The 20,593-nt window shown below is 49.5% G+C and overlaps 1 protein-coding gene across 1 annotated transcript in view; it reads left to right on the top strand.

The window, feature by feature from the left end:
* The window catches only part of ALK (ALK receptor tyrosine kinase), a gene marked incomplete at both ends in the record, with an annotated part of 718,218 nt that overhangs the window by 633,091 nt on the left and 64,534 nt on the right, over positions 1-20,593 (top strand). The window contains 2 exons of the mRNA XM_082851437.1: positions 6,243-6,337; positions 6,508-6,636. Coding sequence (XP_082707563.1) covers positions 6,243-6,337; positions 6,508-6,636 — 224 coding nt within the window. The remainder of the gene's footprint in view (positions 1-6,242; positions 6,338-6,507; positions 6,637-20,593) is intronic.

The raw sequence follows: 20,593 nt of genomic DNA, 5'->3' as shown, positions 1-20,593 counted from the left end.
GATTAAAAGAGTTTGGATGGTTCTGCAAGGGATGGCAAAAAAAAGTGGCTGGGAAAGCAAGAGGCCCGAGTTCCCATCTTCCCTCTGCTACTGTCTCCCTGTGTGACCTGGCAAGGCAGATGATGCTCCCAGGAGGCCCCTGCCCTTCCTTCTTCAGCTCTCTTCTTATGCTGGCGCCCCCAGAGATAATCTAGCCTCAGTAACTCAGAAGGGGACATCAAGCCCAAGAAGCTCGCTCTCATGCTCGCTCTCTCTCGCTCTCTCTCTCTCTCTCTCTCTCTCCCTCCCCCTCTCCACCTCTCCCTGGGGAAAGTACATTAATTCTCCTCCCTTGGGGCACTTGACACACTCGAGCCTGTGGGGCAGGTTTTTTTGTGCACAGATACCTCCCGATGGGCCAGGGCTCCAGGAAGCAAGATTTCCCTTTCACCTTTCCCCTGAAAGCCTGGGGCCCAGGGATAGCTCAATATATGGGACACAGAATAAGAGAATGAAAGAGCAAACTGGGAACTTGCTGGAGAAGGGCTTCTCCCCGCTCTGCAGCCTGGCAGAACATCCTTGTGGTGGGCCTTTCCGATAGGAGGCAAGCCAGAGCACATGTGGGCACCAGATCCTTAAGAGTCAGCCTCCAAAATGAGCAGAGACAGCCAGTGCCTGGAAGGCTGGGCTGGGAAGGTTGGAGCGTTCTCCATGCTTGCTTAGCTGGACGGAAGATTCATTTTCTCCCCTATTTCACCCCAAAGCGCTCCCTCACAGAAGCCAGATTCACTGTGAAAGATCTGTGTGGCCCTTGGCAGCCCTGGAATCGCTCTGTAATGACTTTTCCCCTCTCTGTTCTTGATGTCATTATGCCCAGAGGGGAGACCATGTCAGGAGATGGTAAATTACTCTGCGAGTGGGACTGCCGGGGAAGCAGGGGCCTCCCAACTGCTGAGTGTGGCCTAGAATGTCCAGCCCACCGCTGCTCTACCGTGCCGGAGCCAAAGACTCCTAGCATCAGGGCACACGTGCCTGGCCCTGGCCACGTCGATCCTAGCCAAGGCTGGTCCCGGGCACCCAAGGCTGGCCATCAGCCCTTCTTCTTCCACTGGTAACTGAAGCCAATTACGCAGATAATAGGATGGACGCAGCAGGGCTTTGTCATCACATACATCGTTCTAATAGAAATGCATACAGTGACCCGAGCTTTGCGACAGTCCATTTTAGAAGCCTTTTGCGGAGCAAGTCAACTGCACGGTGAGAACTTGAAGAAAGCGTGTCTCCTCAGCATATCTGCCAGCCCCATCCTAAGCAGCCAGAGCCCGGAGAGCCCCAGCTGCAGAGAGGGATGCGGGCCACTCCCACCTCCCAAGCCCGCTGAATGTCCACAGAGTAATCCAAGACGTGCAGAAAGGGATGCGGGACACTCCCACCTCCCAAGCCTGCTGAATGGTCAAGCTGCAGAGAGGGATGCGGGACGCTCCCACCTCCCAAGCCCGCTGAATGGCCCACAGAGTAATCCAAGATGTGGTGCCTAGCCATCAAATGCCTGTCGCCCAGCCCGCCCATTCTTTCTTCTCTCTCTCCAAAGCCTTCCTATTCCCTCAGTCCACATTCAGACGCACACCTTTTTGTCAGCTATTTAAAATCAGTAAGTGAACTTAATTAGGTTTGTCAATCCCTAAGGCTGGCAAGGTGGCAAGTAAGGCATTATATCCACCGTCCATTAACAATCTGTGGCCTGAACAAGGTTGTGCGTTTCTGAGCTCTGCGTGAGCTGCCTCTGCACCTCCCATGCAGACATCTGCCCCGTGGGTCTGGGCGGCACCTGATGCCAAGGCCGCCCCTCTACCCTGGCCCTCTGCCCCAACGGCCAGCTCACAGAAGCCCCCTGGGTCAGCTGTCAACAGGCCTCTCTGTAAAGCTAAACGAGACAGAGTCGGGGGGCTGTTCTTCATGCAAAGCCAGGCTCCAGCCAAGATCTCTAGCCAAGTCTGTGTTAGCAACAAGCTCCAAACCCCACTGGCTGGAAAAGAGGGAAAAAGCAACGACCACCCAGGCAATCAAAAGCGTCTTCTTTGGAGAAAGAGAAAGCCCTGAGGAGGCGTGAACTGTGGAGGGGCAGGGAGTGAAATCCCCACGGCTGAGGGCCAGACGGAGGGATCTCAGCCGCCACGCTCTGAAGTGACACAGCTCAGTAAGGGAGCTGGACAAGCCCCAGAGAGCTGGCTTTTCCTTGTCCCTGACCAGGCTGCCCACAGGGAGGGAGAGGGAGGCTGTGCGGGCCCTGAGGCTCTGCTTCCTTTCCCCACACAGAGCTGGGGCTTTGGGGCAGCAGAGTAACCTGTGCACTTGTTAGAACCACCTGGCCCCTGCCATCCTGGCAGTAATGTGGCATGGACCTTGTTTTCTCTCAGACCCAGAGCAGTCCTCCTGGTATGTGCTAAGACCCAAGACCTGAAGCCGCGGCTGACTCTGGAGCATGACTTCGTGTCTGCACTTAGATCGGAAAGACTCTGAGAGCCTTGAGGGAGTCTCACCCATCCCCAGCTAGGAGAGGGCAAGCAGAGCCAGGAACAAACTCTCCTTCACCTGAGGTTCAGGCAAAGATGCTCTGCGAGGTACCATCCAAAGTAGAGAAGGCTGGGTCTAGGGGGTCCTGATCGCCCCCTGGTCTCTTGGCTAGTGGTGCCACAGAAAAGAAGCTCCTAGGTTGGGTCTTCTGTGCCCTCCCTGCCCCACCATCCCCAGACCCCACTCCCCAACTGCCTCTGCTTCACCCCTGCCCCCCCCCCACTTCCCAGCCTGACCCACCTTTGTCCCGCCTGTCCCCTCCCTGCATCCTCCAGAGTCTGGAGCATTTGGGGGAGGGTTGGCAGCATGGCCTCCTGGGTGGACAGAGGCAGCATCACATGTTTACATCTGATTCAGCATCTGACTGAGTCTTCCCTGATTGTCATGAGTGTTCCTGACTCAAAATATGTGCAATTCCCAGTGTCAATCAAACTCTTTGAGACAGGAGCCGCCACTGCCGTTGCCTTGCGGAGCGCTTTAGAAACTCTTCTATTTAGGAACCATTCCAGCACCAGCTTGCATCGTGCCATCCATGCTAAGAGGCCCAGTGGCTGGTTGAGAACTTTGCAGCTCTAATCTCTCAGTAATAAGAAGGAAGGCAAGAGAGGGGCAGGGAGAGCAGAGAGGGAAGGGGAGACATGCATTTAGGGGAAGAGATCAGTTAGGGGGAAACAGGAGTTTCGGCCCTCTCCCCCATGCTTGATAGGCACACAGGTGTAACTTACTTTCTCGTGTTCCCCAGGCCCTCCTGGAAAGTACTCCCATGATGCACGTCAGCACTGAAATCGGTGCCTGGCCTGGCCCCTTGGCCTATGGAGGACAGTCTAGGAGAGGATGGGCCTGAGTGGAGAATTGGAAAGGTGGACGGAGGGCCCCTTACCCGCTGCTGTGCAGGAGCGTCGGGCAGATTTGCCTCCCTGCTGTTCCACCAGGGAACGTGATTCTTCCTAGTCACCCTCTCCAAGTAGCTCTAAGTACCTGTTTTCTTGCTGCCTGGGAGCAGTCTCTCCCTAACCCTGGCAACTGCTGTAAAGAGAACGAGACAGCAATATTAGGGCGCTTGTTTGCCCCTTGAGAATCCCAGGTCTGGCTGTGCCTGGGGGTTACACAGGCTCCAGCTAGGAGTTCATCTGTAGACCATGTCCCCTGTGGAGATCCAGGAAAACCACACCTCTGACCTCGCCAAGACTCGTGGAGAAACCCAGTGCAGGTGTACTCCCCATCTCCGCGGCCTGGTGGAATTCTCCCTTCCTCTGAGTTCTCAGAGCATCTTACCGGCACCTCTCACGTGGTATCCACCTCCTTCTAACTGATTCTGCACCGATGTAGACACCCTTTGCCTCTCCACTGGTCAGCAAGCAACTTGAATGCAGCATCTTGTCTGATTTCTTTTAGAATCCCTTGTAGGTCTGAAGTAGGACCCAATACACGTACATGAGAGGTGTACGTGAAACGAAAATCCATCTCTTGTCAAGGTCATCACGAAAGGCGCCTCTCAGAGGCCTGTGCCAACAGCTGGCTGGACAGGTTGGGTGGGTTCGACCCCTCCTGCACAGTCATCCACCCAGAGCAGGATCTGGGGATTCTCCACGGGGCACTCTTCTTTCCAAGCCCAACCAACCGCCAGCCCTCTGTACCGGTCTATCCTAATGGAGGCACGTGGGCCCCATCATGGGGAATACGACCTGAAGGCGCCAGTGCGGTTGGCGTGAGTACAGCAGGTTCAGGCATTGCCTCTTCAGAATCAAACCAGGTTTGGGCCCCCTAATCGTGACTTTCAAGTAAGAAGGATTATTTGTGATCGACCAGATTTCATAAGACAGGTAAAGGCATAGACGGATGTACGGAGTAGCTTGGTTAAGAATAATTGATCACAAAAACACTATTTAGATAAAAGTTTGATTTTGTTTTCAAGTCCTTCCCCCACAAGAGGCAGTACTTCTTCTCTGGTCCCAGCACTGAGCCCTTCTACGTGTGGATCAGAGGCCATCCGCTCACGGGCACGAGGGGGGCTTCCGGCCTCTGTGGCAGTTCACGCACTGACTGTAAAGCTTTGCTGCCCTCACTGCAAATCATAAGCAGACATTCTTTCTCCTCAGGTTTCTTTCCTTTGTGCCTCTCCTCCCTCTGCTAAGGCTGTTTCCTGTGTTTGCTCTGCTCTCTTTGCCTCGCCTTCTGCATGCTGTCAATCTCCCACTCCTGCCAGCGCTTCTGTGTTCTGCTCTTGCTACCCCACACTGCCAACTCCACTGTCTGAGTTCCCTCTCCCCTTTTGTTTTACCAGCATTTTCGAACTATAATTTGCATACCATCAATTCACCTGTTTTAAGTGTGCACATCAATGACTTTTAGCAAATGTACAGAGTTGTGCAAAGAACACCACAATCCAGTTGCAGAATGTTTTCGTCCCCCCAAAAAGAACTCTTGTGTTGGTTTACAGTCAATACTGTTCTCCTTCCCAGGAAACCGCTAATCTGCTTTCAATCTCTATAGATTTGCCTCTTCTATACGTTTCATATAAATGGGAAAATGTAGATGAATAGGGTCGTGAGGCCTTTAATTACCATCTGGCTTCTTTAACTTAGCGTAATGTTTTTGAGGTCTATCCATTTTATAGCCTATAACCATGCCCATTCTTTTATATTGGGGAGTAGCGTTCCATTGTATGACCACCGCATACGTGGTTTATCCAGTCACCCATTGGTGGGCATGGGTTGTCTCTCTTGATATTTTAACATCCACACCAGAGACTGTGCCTGCTTCTGTGCAATCCAAGGTCATGCTGGATTGACTTTCTGAAAGGTGGGAGAGGGTTTTTAAGTTCTCAGGAAACTCACTTTACAGCAGGACAGGGCTGGCTATCTGAAGTCTTCCAGGAGGATGACTTCCCAGGAAACAGATGAACCAAAGGTATTTTCTATTTATCCCACTCTAAAGCCTTCCCTGGCCACAGTCCCAGGACCTGATCCTCCAAGGCTGTGAAAGAGATGGAAGGAAACAGTACGTCATGGGTTTACTGTTAACATTTATGGCCCCCTCCGTGTTGCTTACGAACACTCCCAGGGATCACACTCAAATCGTTTAATATTTAACAATCAGTCGGGCACTGCAGAGACCAACCCCAGTCAGAACTGATACTGAGCAAGACATGGGTTCCTCGAGATCCCTCTCTGTGTGAGGAGTTAACCTTTCAGTTGCTGGATAATGAGGAATCCAGGGGGCTCCAGGGACAGAGCCATGCTGCCTGAGGCAATCAACAAGCAGAGGACACGTGGGGGACAGAGGCGCTTTATCAGTTGGCACAGAAGCATCTCAATAGTTTAATAATGTCTTCAGCCCCGCCTATGAGCACCAGCTGATACGAAGCCTAGCCCTTCTGCCCACCCTGCACACCCAGAACGCACAAGAGGTCTCCTCAGAGTATCCGGGAGTCCTGATCTCAGGCCCCAAGCTCCAAATTCCATTAACCTACAGAGCAGTCCCTCAGAAAGGGAAGTGCCCTGTGCTGGAGAAGCAGGGAGATGTTGACTGCTCCCCGCTCGCCGCCTCCCTGAGATTAGATGAGGCTGATAACAGCTACAGTTGCGAGCCGGGTCATCAGTGCACATTGGGATCGTGCTGGACGTTGAATCCAGGACATGACCCACCCGCGTAGTTTCTCACACCCGCTCCTCTTCACACGCTTACAGGTTCTGGTTGCAGATCGTTGCCTGGTGGGAACAAGGATCCAGAGCCACCGTGGCTTTCAACAATATCTCCATCAGCCTGGACTGCTACCTCACCAGTGAGTGCACCCTGTCCCCAGCACTTGCCCCCAGCCCAGGCTATCCTGGGCCTCACAATCCCTCTTAGACCCAAGCCCGTGGTCTCTGCCACCTTCCCCAGGGCACGCTCATCTCTCTCCCTTAAACCGAACCTCACTTAACTCAGCCCGTGGGGTCTTCTCTATTCTAGTTGGTGGGGAGGACAAGATGCTGCAGAATACGGCACCCAAGTCAAGAAATCTGTTTGAGGGAAACCCAAACAAGGAGACAAAACCCTGGGAAAGCACACCAAAAGAGAACCCCGTCTTTGACCCTACAGGTAAGGGTTCAACTTACATATCTGAGCAAAGTGATCTTATGTCGCAAAAGGTAGAAGAAAGATATGTGCTGTGATTGGGGTGGGGAGAGGTGTTTATAGAATAAAATAGTCGACCTTTAGAAAGAACATCACCTACACCCTGGCTAATGGGCTCCAAGAGGAAGCTGTTTGGTTGTCCTATTCCCTGGGGAAACGGAGCTTCTGAAAGTTGTGCAAAGGAGCAACTGTCCTCCATGGCTGGGAAGTACCCAGGCCCCGGCACAAACGGGAACCACGCTGGTACCCTTCTCTCAACTCAGTCCTTCGAAACCACTCCCCATTTACTGAACATAGCACACCTTCCATCAATTTCTTCTCCTCATAAAGAGGGCTGGGCCCAAGGCCAAGGTTATCCGTTGCTCAAAGGCAGACTAGCTCATCAGTGGTAAACCCCCCAAAGCTTCAGGTTCACCGCATTTCCCCAGAGCTTGGCTCCCTTCTGAAGCTGTTTAGTTCAGCATCCCCTGTGCTGAAGGGCTTCTCGTGGGGCCCTTGCTGCTTCACACATAGGCCTCTTCAGCCTCTGGCCCTAAACTGCGGGTGTGACTTCTCATTAAGTTTTATTTGGGGCAATATGAGGACGATAGCCCAGGAGACGGCATTTCACGTAGCTCTGAGAGACTGCTCTGAAGAGGCAGGGGGGACAGTCAGTGTATATGTGGTTTTGGTGAAGGGGGAGCACGTGCAGTGCAGCACACAGGACAGAAGGTTGCTGCTAGTCTCATGAAGGTTACAGCTAGCCACAAGGAGCAGACATCACCACGAAAGATTTTAGTGCTTTCTCTAGATATAAGGAGGTGCAAGGATTGGGCTCATAAAATATTCTCCCGTGGCTTCCCTGGTGGCACAGTGGTTGAGAGTCCGCCTGCCGATGCAGGGGACACGGGTTCGTGCCCCGGTCCGGGAGGGTCCCACATACCGCGGAGCGGCTGGGCCCATGAGCCATGACCGCTGAGCCTGCGTGTCCGGAGCCTGTGCTCCGCAACGGGAGAGGCCACAACAGTGAGAGGCCCGCGTACCGCAAAAAAAAAAAAAAATTCTCCTGAAAGTATCTAACTATTTGAAGGCCTGTTCTGCCAGTTTTTTTAGAGCACAGAGTGTCTCATTCCTGATCTACCCCCTGAACTCCTTTCAGGGTGACTGTTGAAGGTCAGCGGTCACAGCAGCCTATGATTTGATCCTTGTAGAGGTAGATGCCAAGTGTCAATTTGTAGTTGACAAGCTTAACCTAACTCAGAGCTTCTACCCGGGAGAAGCCCCTGGAGAGGAAGGGAGGGCTGGGGGCAGAGGGAAGGGGAAGGAAAGAACAGTCAGTGAGCACACCTGACCCTGGGCTGGGGCGTCTCACACATCTACTCCTCTAGTCCTCACTCTGGCCCAGGGCCCGCTGCTGTTATTAGAACTGCAGGGAGGAGAGCGATGATGGGGAAGAATGTAAACATCCCGCAGCTGGTAGGAAACGGGGCCCGGACGTAGCCCTGAAGTCTGCACTCTTCAGCCAACTGAGCTACTGCGAGTATCTAATTCTCCTATCAGAGATCAGCGCTGTAGATGGAAAAGAGCTGGGAGAGTGGCCCAGACGAGAGCCCCTGCATGATCAGTAAACAGATCTGCTCCCAGCCATCCCGACAAAGGACAGAGGAGGCTGGATAATAAGATTTTCTCCCCAAAGTTCAGCACTGTCAGTTTCTGCTGGGCTTGGAACAAGGGTGGCTGGTGGCATTTCCACTCTCCTCCCGGCAGGCTTTCGAGCAACTCCTAGAAATGCAAATGCCAGTTGGGTCTTCTGAAACCCTTCGCTCACAGAGCTTCCAAATTTCTAAACACTCCTCACGTCCCCCAAGCCAGCCCTTCCCTCTGATGAGGGCCTGACCCTCTGGGTCTGGGGATTTCCTTGCGCCCAGCCCACGGGGCAGAGCTGAGCCGCTGTAGCATCCAGGCAGGGAATAGCCTGTCCAGGTGCTTCACGGAACATTCTCGGAAGCCTCTGAGTCACTTCACCTAATCAGATGAAGAAACTGAGAGAGAAATGGGGCAAGTATTAAGGCTGAGAAATTACGTTTGTCCACTTTGCACATACAGTCACACTAACCATATGGTTGGGATGATGCAATCACAGGCTGCAGAGCTCGTGCTCGCTCTCTCTCTCTCTCTCTCTCTCTCTCTCTCGCTCTCTCTCTCTCTCTCCCCCCCGCCCCCCAGCAGTAATGACCACTGGGGTGAGGAGGTGAATGCAGGCTCCGTCACCTTCTCTCTCTCTAAAAGCCCAGGTAAGGACAGGCGGGACCTTCCCCCGACCCCGGGCCAGATGGCTCTGCCTCGGCTTCCTAACCCATCTCTCCTCTTTCGAGCTTACATATTGTGTAGGAGGGCAGGATGGAATCAGCTCAGTTTACATGCAAACAAGCCCAACCCACAGGTATCCATAACTTGCAGAACCCTGGCATCAACACAGTCTTGCCTTTGAGTTGGTTGGTGACAGTTGGTTTACTGTATTCTGAATACACGTCTGTGCCAAAGGTTGGTGGGGAGACAATTAAAAATGTGTGGAAAAGAGCACTGGACCAGGAGTCAGAACTCCCGGCTGGCCTACACTAGCAAGCTGTGGTCCTAAGACAGGTCTCACCTCTGTCCGGCCTTCCATCCCCTCATCTGATGGCTGGGGCACGTCAGCAAACCCTCAGGTAACAGTTCGTGTTTGAGGGAATAACGCAAACACAGACAAAGGAGAGAAAACTGCTACTTTTGAAAATCAAGGTTGAAGTAGACAGTCTCCAGGTCCCTCGCCATCCCCAGCTCCATGGTTCTACGAGCTGAGGGGATTTGGCATAAGGGAGCCAGAGCTCTCCTTGGCCCACTGCTAATGTGCCCAGAAGTGAGGGTGACACACTGTCCATTTCCACACACACTCCTATGATTCAAGGACAGATGCCAATTCCAATGAGAAAGTTTTATGTGTTTCACATAAATTGATTGGGTCTATTTCTGCTAAATGCATTATCCGTTCACCACAGAACAACTATTAGAGTTAATAGAATTTGTAGCTAGAGCCATTATGCTCCAAGCACACCCTTCTGGGGATGACAGCATTATTGGAAGGCAGGCTTCACGGGGCCTGGCCTCGCTCACTCAGAACTGTCTTCTCACTCACTGGGGGTCTTTGTTTCCATCAGAGCCTTTCACACCTGCAGGCCCAGCCAGGTTCATTTCAGCGGCATACCCATTAGTGAAGATGTACCAGTTCCTAAAGAAATACATGTCTCTCATCCAGTTCCAGAAAATCCTATCGTCTTATCAGCTGTTGGCATTGCAGACAACCTCATGCCAGGTTGGAGGTACAGAGGCGGCTGGCATCCCTGCTTTAGCCGGGGCTCTTTACTGTGTGCCAGTTTTGAAGGCAGGAGGCCCCCAAAGCATTGGGAGGACAGGCAACAAGTAAAGGTAGATGCCCCACTCACTCCAGGGGGACCTCAGAATAGACTCCTAAGTTCATTGTATCATTAACAGCTTCTTCCAGAAATAACCAGTGACGAACTGGGACTGCATGAATGCAGCAGCGAGCAGGTCGGCTGTGGGGGACCTAGATCTGGCCCAGGGTTTCTCTGTGTCATCACGTCATCTGCTTCTGGTTACCTGGCTGGGGGAGGGAGGACCCACAAGTGCTCCTGGTTAAAATGCTGATTCCTGGGCCCCACGGACCTGTGTAATCTTAATGTCTGAGAACGAGAGGTCAAGCTCTGCCTTTTTAACAAACTCACAAGGAAAACCTGGTTTGAAACAGAGTTTAGGAACCCCAGGCTGCAGCCCGACCTCCTCGATGCAGACGGGCGTGGACCTTGGGATGGAGAGGAGGCGGGCTCGAGGCCACACAGCATCCTCCCAGCGTTCAGCTCTCAGACAGTAAAGGCCTCGCCTCATGCGTCTCCTCTTTACACAACAATAATAACCACTATCACTGAGCACCGCCATGTGCTGGGCTCTTTCACGTGCATTATCTCATTTGCTCGTACTATAATATTACCCCCCATTTACAGATGAGGAACTTGAGGCCCACAGAGAGGAAGTAACTTGCTCTAAGTTATACAAGTTGTGTAAAAGGTTAAAATCACATGCAAAGTAAAGTTTTGTAAGTCAAATAACATTTGGAAGGGCAAAGTTTCCTTCAAGAAACCTTAAAGGAATCCCACTGTTGAATGGGTCTTCTAGAGGAATCTCTCTTTGAAAAACCCTGAACTGAAAATGTCAGTTTTTGCTTAAACAGAGCACATAGGCATCTTCACTAATACTCAAAACAGCACACCAGGCATACAATGCACCTCCGCACATGTAAGAAAGCTGATCACTGCAGCTAATTTGCGTCTCTCCGTGCACCCCAGCCTTCGTGGGTGCACATGAAAGGCACTTCTGTCGGCACCCGTTCAACTGCGGGGAGCCCCTCTTTGAGAGCTGGGCCGGCACAGGGCTGTAGATATAATCCTCGGAACCCGTTCGGGCACTGGCCGTTTCCCTGCTCAGCTGGCCTGCTGTTTAACCATGTGCTGCGCGTTCTCTCTTATCCACTGATTTTAGATTATCACCTATTTATAGCCAGAGTACTAGTGATAACGCGTGAAGCACCAGCTCTAACAAGGCTCGTGGGCCCCCAGTCACTGCGGCAGGCTCGGCGCCCTCCAATTAGGACGTCACTCTTCGTTTGGGTGCAGCTCCCTTCCCCAGGAGCTAGCGCGGCTGTGCTCCAGGGAGAGAGGTAGCTTGGAACTAATTCGTGACTCACAATCCCCGTTACTCATGTTAACAAGTCCCTCCCAGAGCAAGAGGCTTTCAAGCTGGGGAGCCAGTCAGCATCCGCAGGAGCTGGCCGACACCAAGACCCAGGGGCAGCTTGGCGGCCGAGGGAGAGACAGCACTTCTGCAGGGACCCGGTGATGGTGGCAGGGAGGAACTGAAGGCTGGATAAGAAGCCATGCTCCCTGAGCAGAGCACCCACTGGCAGCAGAGCTTCGTACGTTTGCGGACGGCCCCCTTCCCTCTGCACGCCCGTCTCCAGCTATTAAGCACACTAGGTGTCTCTTATGTGATCCTTACAGACTCTCCCCACCAGTCCCCCAGGAGAGACATCACGGTCCATCTCCCAGCCCTGCCACCTACTTAAAGCCACTCACTTCTCCTTTCTATGCCTTTGTTTCCTCACATCCAGAAAAATGGCACTTATATTGTTAGGGCTTCCATCTCATAGGTTTGAGGAAAGGATCACATAAGTGAATTGGTGTCAAGGGCTTAGAGAGGTGCTTGACCCAAAGTGAGCTACATGAGCTGTCATTATTTTCCCTATTTTAGAATTGGGAAGACAGAATCAGAAAGGTTATGCGGCTTACCTCACCAATCAGCTGCAGACCCAGGGTTCCCACTCAAGCCGGCTCACCCCAAAGTCTTCCCGCTCTAGCCCCATGCCCACTAGGAACAATCCAGCTGCTGACTGCGGTTAGGGAGAAGCTCTTGCTACATCCAGACTGGGTACATCCATCTTCTCTTTCCACGAGGAGATTCAGCTCAGCGTTCAACACAGAAAACCTCATTGCTTTCTAGTTAATGTGTTCACAATTCCCTGAATCTCTCTCCTAGAAAAAAAAAAATCACATCGAGCCGAGTTTAATTTAACAGGCCTGTGCTGGTGCCCGCTCCGTGCCCTGTCCCGTGCTGGGTGCCTTGGGGCCTGCAGCTGCGAACAAGCCAAAGTGCCCCTCATGGAAAATGTACCAGCCAGAGCGGGGCCCACATAAGCCTGACATGAAGCCACTGTTACCCCAGTACAAGGGAGTCTCTGCATCCCTTATCAGGTGTCCAGTTCTGATCACAGCTGGAATTAGGACAGGTGCCCCCACTCCCCGGCTCTGCCTTTATCCTGCCCTGGATGGTGAAAGGGTCTCCATCCAAGACTGGTGCCTTGCAAATTATGCTGAACTGATCATCATTTTTGAAAAGAAATCCAGTGTCCTTTGAGAAAGCAAGGAATCAACAGTGTACTTCATAACTGCCCGACCCTGGGCCCCACTGGAAAAATAGTGCAGCAGCATCCAGCTGTGGCAGACTCAGAAACGCTTCACGAACCCCCAGCCTAATACGACGTGCTGGTTGGCATTATGGCGAAGCTGCAGACAAAATGCCTTCACACCGTGCCGTGGTTCCTCTCAGTAGCAGAGAGGACCCATTGCCTTTCTCTCTCCTGGCTGGCCTGAGAAAACATGTTGTTTTTCCCATTTGTTTTAGTGAAAGATTACATAAGTGAGAGACAGTAAATGACCTGGGAACTCTGAGCTCAGCACACCTTGACTAAGATCGTTTAGCTCCAAGACTAACAGGACGCAAAGGCCCCTCCGTCAGTGCAGGTGCGTTAAGCACTTGTTATCTGGGAAGTCCGCTTTTAATTATTGTCCTTCTCTCAGACTTGCTTGTTCTGCCTGCAAAATAACCCTGCATCCCCTCGGGGCCTATTCAGCTCTTTGCTTGTTAGAGCAAAGCTTCAGCGATCCTGGACAGAGAGGTTTTTTAAAATTTATCTGGACCCAGAGCTGGACAGTGGAACTAGGGGGAGAAAGGCTGAAATGCTAACTCTAGATCCCAAAAGGCTGTTCCTCCCTGCTTGCCCCTACATTGCCAAAAGGAAAAGGAGCAAGAGGTGGAATCACCTTAGCCATCACTGAGTCAGGGAGAAGAGAGAGGGCACAGGGAATAAATGGGCCCACCAGCGCCCTCCACACTGAGTGCTTACCAAGAAGATGAGGCCAAAGAAAGCATTGGTTTCTGGGGAGGGCTTTGGGGTATACAGATGGGTATCTATTGCTTTGTAATGAACTACCATAAAAACATAGCGGCTTAAAACAACACACATTTGTTGTATCAGTTTCTGTGGGTCAAGAAACCAGGCACAGCTTAGCTGGGTCCTCTGCTTCATAGTTTCTCATAAGCTTGCATAAGATGTTAGCCAGGGCGGGTCTCATCTGAAAGCTCAATTGGGGAACGAATTACTCCTAAGCTCACATGGTTGTTGGCAATTCCTGGGGAAGCTGATGATGAGAAAGAGAAAGAGAGACAGAGACAGAGAAATAGGGAGTCTACTAGCAAGATGGAAGTTACAATCTTATGTAACATAGTCATGTATATAACATCCTGTCACCTTTGTCATAGTCTGTTGGTTAGAAGCAACTCACAGGTCTCGCCCACACTCAAAGGGAAGGGATTATGCAAGCGTGTGGCTACCAGGAGGTAGAGATCACGGGGGCCACCTGACAGCCTACCTGCAGTGGCTTTTGTGTGTCAACCAGTCACCAGGAAACTTTGAGAGCTCATTGTGGATTCTGATGGGCAGAATTCCTGGCAGCAATCTCAAGCCTCTCTGTTCAACATTCCACAGACACTTAAATATTCACTAAGTACCTACTGAGTGCCAGTCCATAGCAGAATGGAAAATGGATCAACAAAGAATTCTAGAGACTGTGGTTCCAGCTGTGGGACTTCAGGAGAGTCAAACATTCTGAGCCCCAGTTTTTTCTTTATTCATAAAGTAGTGATAATAATTACCTGCCACAGTTCTTTTTCAGAGCTGGCTATTGTAGTGAGCAAATGAGATCATTTGCTTTGAAAGGTACAAAAGAATATGCTAATATAAAATGTGTGATATTATTATTAACATTATTAAACTACATAACAGAAAAGACTAAGCCAGTTCACTTGTCCCTCATATGTTGCCTTCTATACATTTTCAGTGTATTTATAATCCTCCTCCTCCACCTATGAGCTGTGCACTCTTTTATTTGTATGTAAGTATGTGTTCTGGGCATATTTTTCCTTAATTTTTTTAATTTAATTTTATTTTTTTTGCGGTACACGGGCCTCTCACTGCTGTGGCCTCTCCCGTTGCGGAGCACAGGCTCCGGACACGCAGGCTCAGCGGCCATGGCTCACGGGCCCAGCCGCTCTGTGGCACGTGGGATCTTCCCAGACCGGGGCATGAACCCATGTCCCCTGCATCGGCAGGTGGATCCCCAACCACTGCGCCACCAGGGAAGCCCTCCTTAATTTTTTTGTGAAAGTTTCAAGCACATTCTAGTTTTTGCCCTCTTAAAGCTAACCGTCTTAAGAAAAAAGGGGGCAGTATTTTGCACGTTGGGTCCTTTTGTTCAACCAATTCCCCCAACCCAGCTGATCATCAATTTGTAGGTGAAACCCTCAAACTCCACTTGGGGGAAATATGTGACTTGAGTAAGGACATAGAAGATTGCCCCCCAAAAGGCCCACTCATCAGTATAAATTGAAAGAGGGTTTCTAGTCTTTTAAAGCTTGCCAAGATCTCAGAAATAATGGGGACTTCAGGACTTTCTCCAGGGACAGCTTTTCAAACAAGTCCCAGGTGGTTGGATCTCAGAGGCCTGATTTGGTTTTTATAGTGAGTATTGACAGTGACTGCATAATAATGTGAGAGTATATTTTATTCTTTTCATTGTTATTTTTTATTGAGTGACTGACAGACTCAATGACCCAGTTCTGGGATTAATGTTCACAAGTAAGGAAAATAAGGTACAGCTTGGGCTTCTTCAGCAACCCAGCTGAAAGTCAGAAAAACTCCTGGGCCTCAGAAGAGCTCCCTGAAAAAAAGGAGTATTTCTTTTCCTTCACCCAGATTTATGACTTGGAGCCTACTAACTGGTCCATTCAGTCTAACAGCTGATCGGCTCCCTCAACCATGGGGCCGGTGGCGTGTCCACACTGCTAAGGAGCAGGACTCGACTGTTTCCTTAGAAACACTGCAGGACTCTCTGCCTCTCAGTTATGTGGGTGTGGGTGTGCGAGCGTGAGTGTGTGCTGGTGTGTGTGCGAGTGTGTGAAGGTGTGTGCCGGCTCCTTGGGAGCCTACCCCCTCTCTGCTGTGCCGTCATGAGTAAGACAAAATTTGCCTTTCGACACATCCATTTGTACCACCAGAACGCCTCCGGTCCACTCCATCCTATGATGTTCTAACCCTAATACAAGAACTCCAAAGGGTCAAAGATGCTTCCTTTGAAGCATGCACAGTACCCGCAGCATGTGTGAGCTCCCCCTTCTAACCCCTCAGGTGGGTTTGGCGGCTAGCGTTTGGCCTACTCTCTTTTTTCTATTTTTTTTTTCTTGGTTTTGTTTTTGTTTTTCATTTAACAAAGGTTTATTAACTATCTTCTGTGTGACTGGCACTGTTTTAGGTCCTGGAGACAAACAGTGAACAAAATCGGCTAAGCTTCACTCTTGTAAAGTTTGCACATTAGAGGGAAAGACAGGAAACAAACAAGTGTACAGATGATATAGTTTCAGATGGTGATGTGTTATGAAGAAAATAAAGCAAGTTAAGGGGACAGAGATGACAGTGGCAGAGCATGTGTGCTATAACGATGGGTGTTAAGGGAGAGAACTCAAGGTTTCGTCAGGTGTGCCTCAGAGCAGAACCGGGATAATACTATTTGTTACTATCGTCAAGACCCCACTTTTTACTCCTGGGCTGGCGTGGCCTGGGGAACCTCTGAGGCCCCTCTACAACGTAACTACTGCTCTCATAAACTCTAGAGGCCTTGACCATGAAGTGTGCAGACACAGAGCAGAGTGTGGTAGAGAAGGGGGAGCACCCCTGGGCTGAGCAGGCTGGGCCGGGGGAGTGACCCAGACACCTGCTCTCCTCCAAGGAAGACAGGCTGAAGGCCACGCACAGTTTCTAAAGAAGCATTGGAAACCCGGTCCCAATCCGGCCTGGCATTGCTGTTGGAGCGAGAGCAGCAGGACTCTCTGGTCAGTGGTGTTTTCTTTGCCAGTTGGGAGGAGATCTGTATTCTAGGAAGGCTCCATCCACATTATGTCTGATCCAGCCAATGTCCAGCAGCCCAAGGACGTGTCCAGTCCAATAACAAAGATTACTGTTTAGATGACTGCTGATGTTGGTTCGGGGGCCCTATACATAACTAGTCTCATTAGTTCAATGCCTGATGGTGTCAAGACTCACATCTCTGTGATCTTTTTTTTTTTTTGGCGGTACGCGGGCCTCTCACTGTTGTGGCCTCTCCCGTTGCGGAGCACAGGCTCCGGACGCGCAGGCTCAGCGGCCATGGCTCACGGGCCCAGCCGCTCCGCAGCATGTGGGATCTTCCCGGACCGGGGCACGAACCCGTGTCCCCTGCATCAACAGGCGGACTCTCAACCACTGAGCCACCAGGGAGGCCCCTCTCTGTGATCTTTTTGGCCTTTTCCTCATGCTTGTTGCCTCATGGCCACTGCATCTCCAGGTACCATGACTGCCCTCAAGCGGGAATAAGAGAGACTTGCCTCTTCCCTTCTCTTCTCTAGTATAACATAGTTTGTCTTCTGTCTTTGGTCCACCATTTGGTCCTACTTGCTCCCCCACTACTTCCCTTTCTGCCCTGGACATTTGGATTCCCCCCTTTTCACGTGTCCCTGTTCTCCAATTCATCTTAGAAGGTCCGGGACCCTGACCCAGGAGTCAGGACATTTGTTCTTTTAGCTCCTAAGCACTTGGCCACTTGGGCTGCCTGCACCTGCATCTGCCCATCTGTCAGAGGTGTTACAGTCCCAAGGCCTTGTAAGGATTTCACCCTTCATGATTTAGAACCAAACAATAAGCAAGAACTAGTAACAATAAAGCAGTGAGGGGTGCTGGCCTCCCACACTGTTGCCTCTCTCCCAGGAGCCAGTGGACCTTACAACAGGAGGTACCAGACCAGGGTTTTCTCTCCCAGGTCTGTGGACAAGAGCAGATGGGGGCAGAAATCAATGACCCTTCAGGCCTGAGTGTGGCAAGGCTGGTATTTGAACCACTGCTACTTCCCACTTAAGCCTCAGAACCAAATCCATTACGTGTGACCCCCAGCTGGGTGAGTCTGCAGCACCCGTCTCAATGTCAAATACTTTATTAACACAACTCTGGCCTGAAGCCAACTTGGGAATAACCAAATTAGCCCTGAGGCCTCCCTTAACTTAATTTTTACAGCTCTGCTTTCAGGATAGTGTCTTTCCTGTGACCTTTCCGCTCTCACGTGTTACTCACTTTCCCTCAGGGAGAAGGGGGTGGCTGAGAACACAACACAGACGCCATCACAGGAGCCATTAAAAACTGCCTCAGATTGCCAGGCGTCAGAGCTGTTTAGGGTAATTCAGTCCTGAAAGCAGCTTTTATCTCAACAGCCCAGATTTGCTGCCCTATTGATGGGGGGCCGGCTTGTTCAGAGGTTCCTCTTCGTGAAGGGACGTCTGCCTCCCAGCAGAGAGGGATGTGGGCCTCTGGTCTTTGTTCCCCAGGAGACCTCAGCTTTTACAGGCATCCTGCCCATCTAGAGGAACTGCGTGAGGGTCTAGGGAGACAAAGATGTAAAAGTGAAGAAGAGATTATGTGTGTGAGCATGTCTAGTACAAAAGACAGAGCTGGTATTACAATTACTGTTGTTACCCCCCCCTAACTTCTCATCATCAAAATAGAACAAGAGAGAAATGACCAGAAAGCTACGCATGAGTAAACGAGGTGTGTGTGTGTGTGTGTGTGTGTGTGTGTGTGTGTAGATGCAAACAAATTCAGTCTGAGAAACAAAGTAGAACAACAAGGAAAATTCATCAACTGAAAACTGTTGTAGAAAGAGTAAATGTGATGTTCCCCTTCTCACTTAGTCTCTGTAACCACAGGCCATTTCTTTAACTTTTCTACATGGTTGCCTATCTTATGAGATAAACGTAACAGTTCTTCCCCCTTCCCTATCTACTGACCTAACATGGTTTTAAGAAACTAAACTAACTGGAGGATGGAGGTACACCATCCGTGTACTGTAATTAAGTACATTGAAACTGAGGGACTAAAGATTCCCAGTCTTGTTGGTTCAGAATCACAGCAGCATCCTTTTATCTGAGGATAGAAGATACTTCTAGTACCTTCCACTATCCACCAAATATAAGTACCAAAGTATAAATACATTCCAAAACTCTGAAGTAAAGGTTTTTTGTAGCTAGCTGCCCCTCAGTCTGATGCACAGAGAGGTATAGGGCCCTTCTCATGCCCTCACCCAACATTAGGTACCAAATAAGGTTAATCAGAGAACATCCTGAACCACTGAGAAAGCATACCCGACAGCAGAGAGAGAGGACAGTGAGTTAATATAAAATATTTATATCTGCAGCCATTTAGTAAAGGGTCAAATAGCCCTAAACAACTTAAGTCCAAGTGGCACTATCAAGAGGAAGTTAAATTATACTTAGTGGGCTGTATCCAGAAAAAGGGCAGAATATGATGTAACAGCAAGTTCTAGGCCATGGTCAGTGGGGATGTCCCTGAGGTGAAGTCTGAAAAACCCTGCAGTCTCAGGCGTAGAAATACAGGTGAGGAGCCTGACCAGAGAGATGGTATAAAGGAGCTAATCATAGCAGATGATGTCAAGTGATTCCTAAATTTTAAAAAATTTTAAGGATTCTGGAAAGACGGCAGTGATGCCAGTAACAGCATAGTTTTTTTGTTTTTGTTTTTTTATCTCTCTGAATCCCTATGCAAAAATCAAGGAAACGTGTATCAAAACTGAAAACCCATGTATATTTACAAAAAAAAAATTTTTTTGCAAATATATTCCCCTCCAACCCCAAAATACAAGTGAGTGAAGACAGAGCACCAACAACCATAAGACCTGCATAGTATCAGCATCTGAACAAGGGGAAGAGAAGAAAGGCTCTCTTACAAACCTGAGAACAGGAGAACCCCCAAATAGCTGACAGGTATTTGCTAGAAATGACAGACAATCTGAAAATAGCTACTGAAACTAGGAGAGTTCTTCCCCAACCCAGTGGTGTGTGAGAGCAAGGGGCCTTTGGTAAGATCTGAAGGAGCTAGAAGAGTCTGGCCACTGAGCATCCTTTCCGGGAAACGACCCACACTGAGAAGAACTTTCTAGGACTGGAATCAATATTGACTAGGATAGGGATAATAGGGACCACAAAAAGAGAAGATATCCAGATTCAAGTGGGGGAAAGAAATAGAGCCAGAAACGTCAGAAAGCAAACTGCCATAGTTTTTAACACTATATGAAAATTAAAAAAGAGTAAAGGGAGCTGTGTAAAGTTAGAAAAGCTCCTGGATCCTAAAAGTTCTAGCAAATTAATTTTATGTTAGAATGCATAAGTATCAAGATCGAACCCCATCCAAATTACAGTAAGAATTTTAAAAGAGCAGAGAGGACAGAATAACATCCCTACAGAAAAATGAAAGCATACCAGAAAGACAGGTCCACAGAGGAGATGACAATTGTAAGCTATTTCAAAATGAGTTAACAGACAAGAAAACAATGAAAATAACATAAATCATTATTACAAAAATCAGAAACTAGATGGTAGAACTCTCTAAAGAATTTGAAATAAAAGGAAAAAATAATTTCAGAAATGAAGACTAAATTAGAAGGTGTGCAAAAGCAAATAAACATAACAGTTAATGCCTTATGAGAAATAGAAGGTGAAAAGAGAAACTCTTTTAAATCAAAAAGATGATGCACATCAAAGAGGAGCAAAGAAGATCGAACACACAGATAACAAGAGTGCCTGAATAAAGAAAACCAAAGAAGGGAGACAAAACAAATGTTTAAAGCTATAATTCAAGAAAGATGTTCTTATCGAAACTACTTATTAAAAGAGCGTATCTGTGTATCTGAGAATACTGACTCATATTGAGCAATACCAAAGTATCAGTATATTATAGTAGAATTGCTGTACCTTAAGGAGAAAAAAAAATACTGTGGGCACCTAAGCAGAAACAGCTAATGATTTATTAGAGAATGAAATTTGGGTTATCATCAGAGTGTTTGACAGCAATACTTTATACCAGAAGAAAATGGAGTAATATATTTAACATACTCAAAAG

Source organism: Leucopleurus acutus (assembly GCF_964270905.1).
Source record: "Leucopleurus acutus genome assembly, chromosome: 12".
NCBI classification, from domain to species: Eukaryota; Metazoa; Chordata; class Mammalia; order Artiodactyla; family Delphinidae; genus Leucopleurus; species Leucopleurus acutus.
The sequence above is the reverse complement of the archived record's forward strand: the minus strand, read 5'-3'. Positions and strand labels throughout refer to the sequence as shown.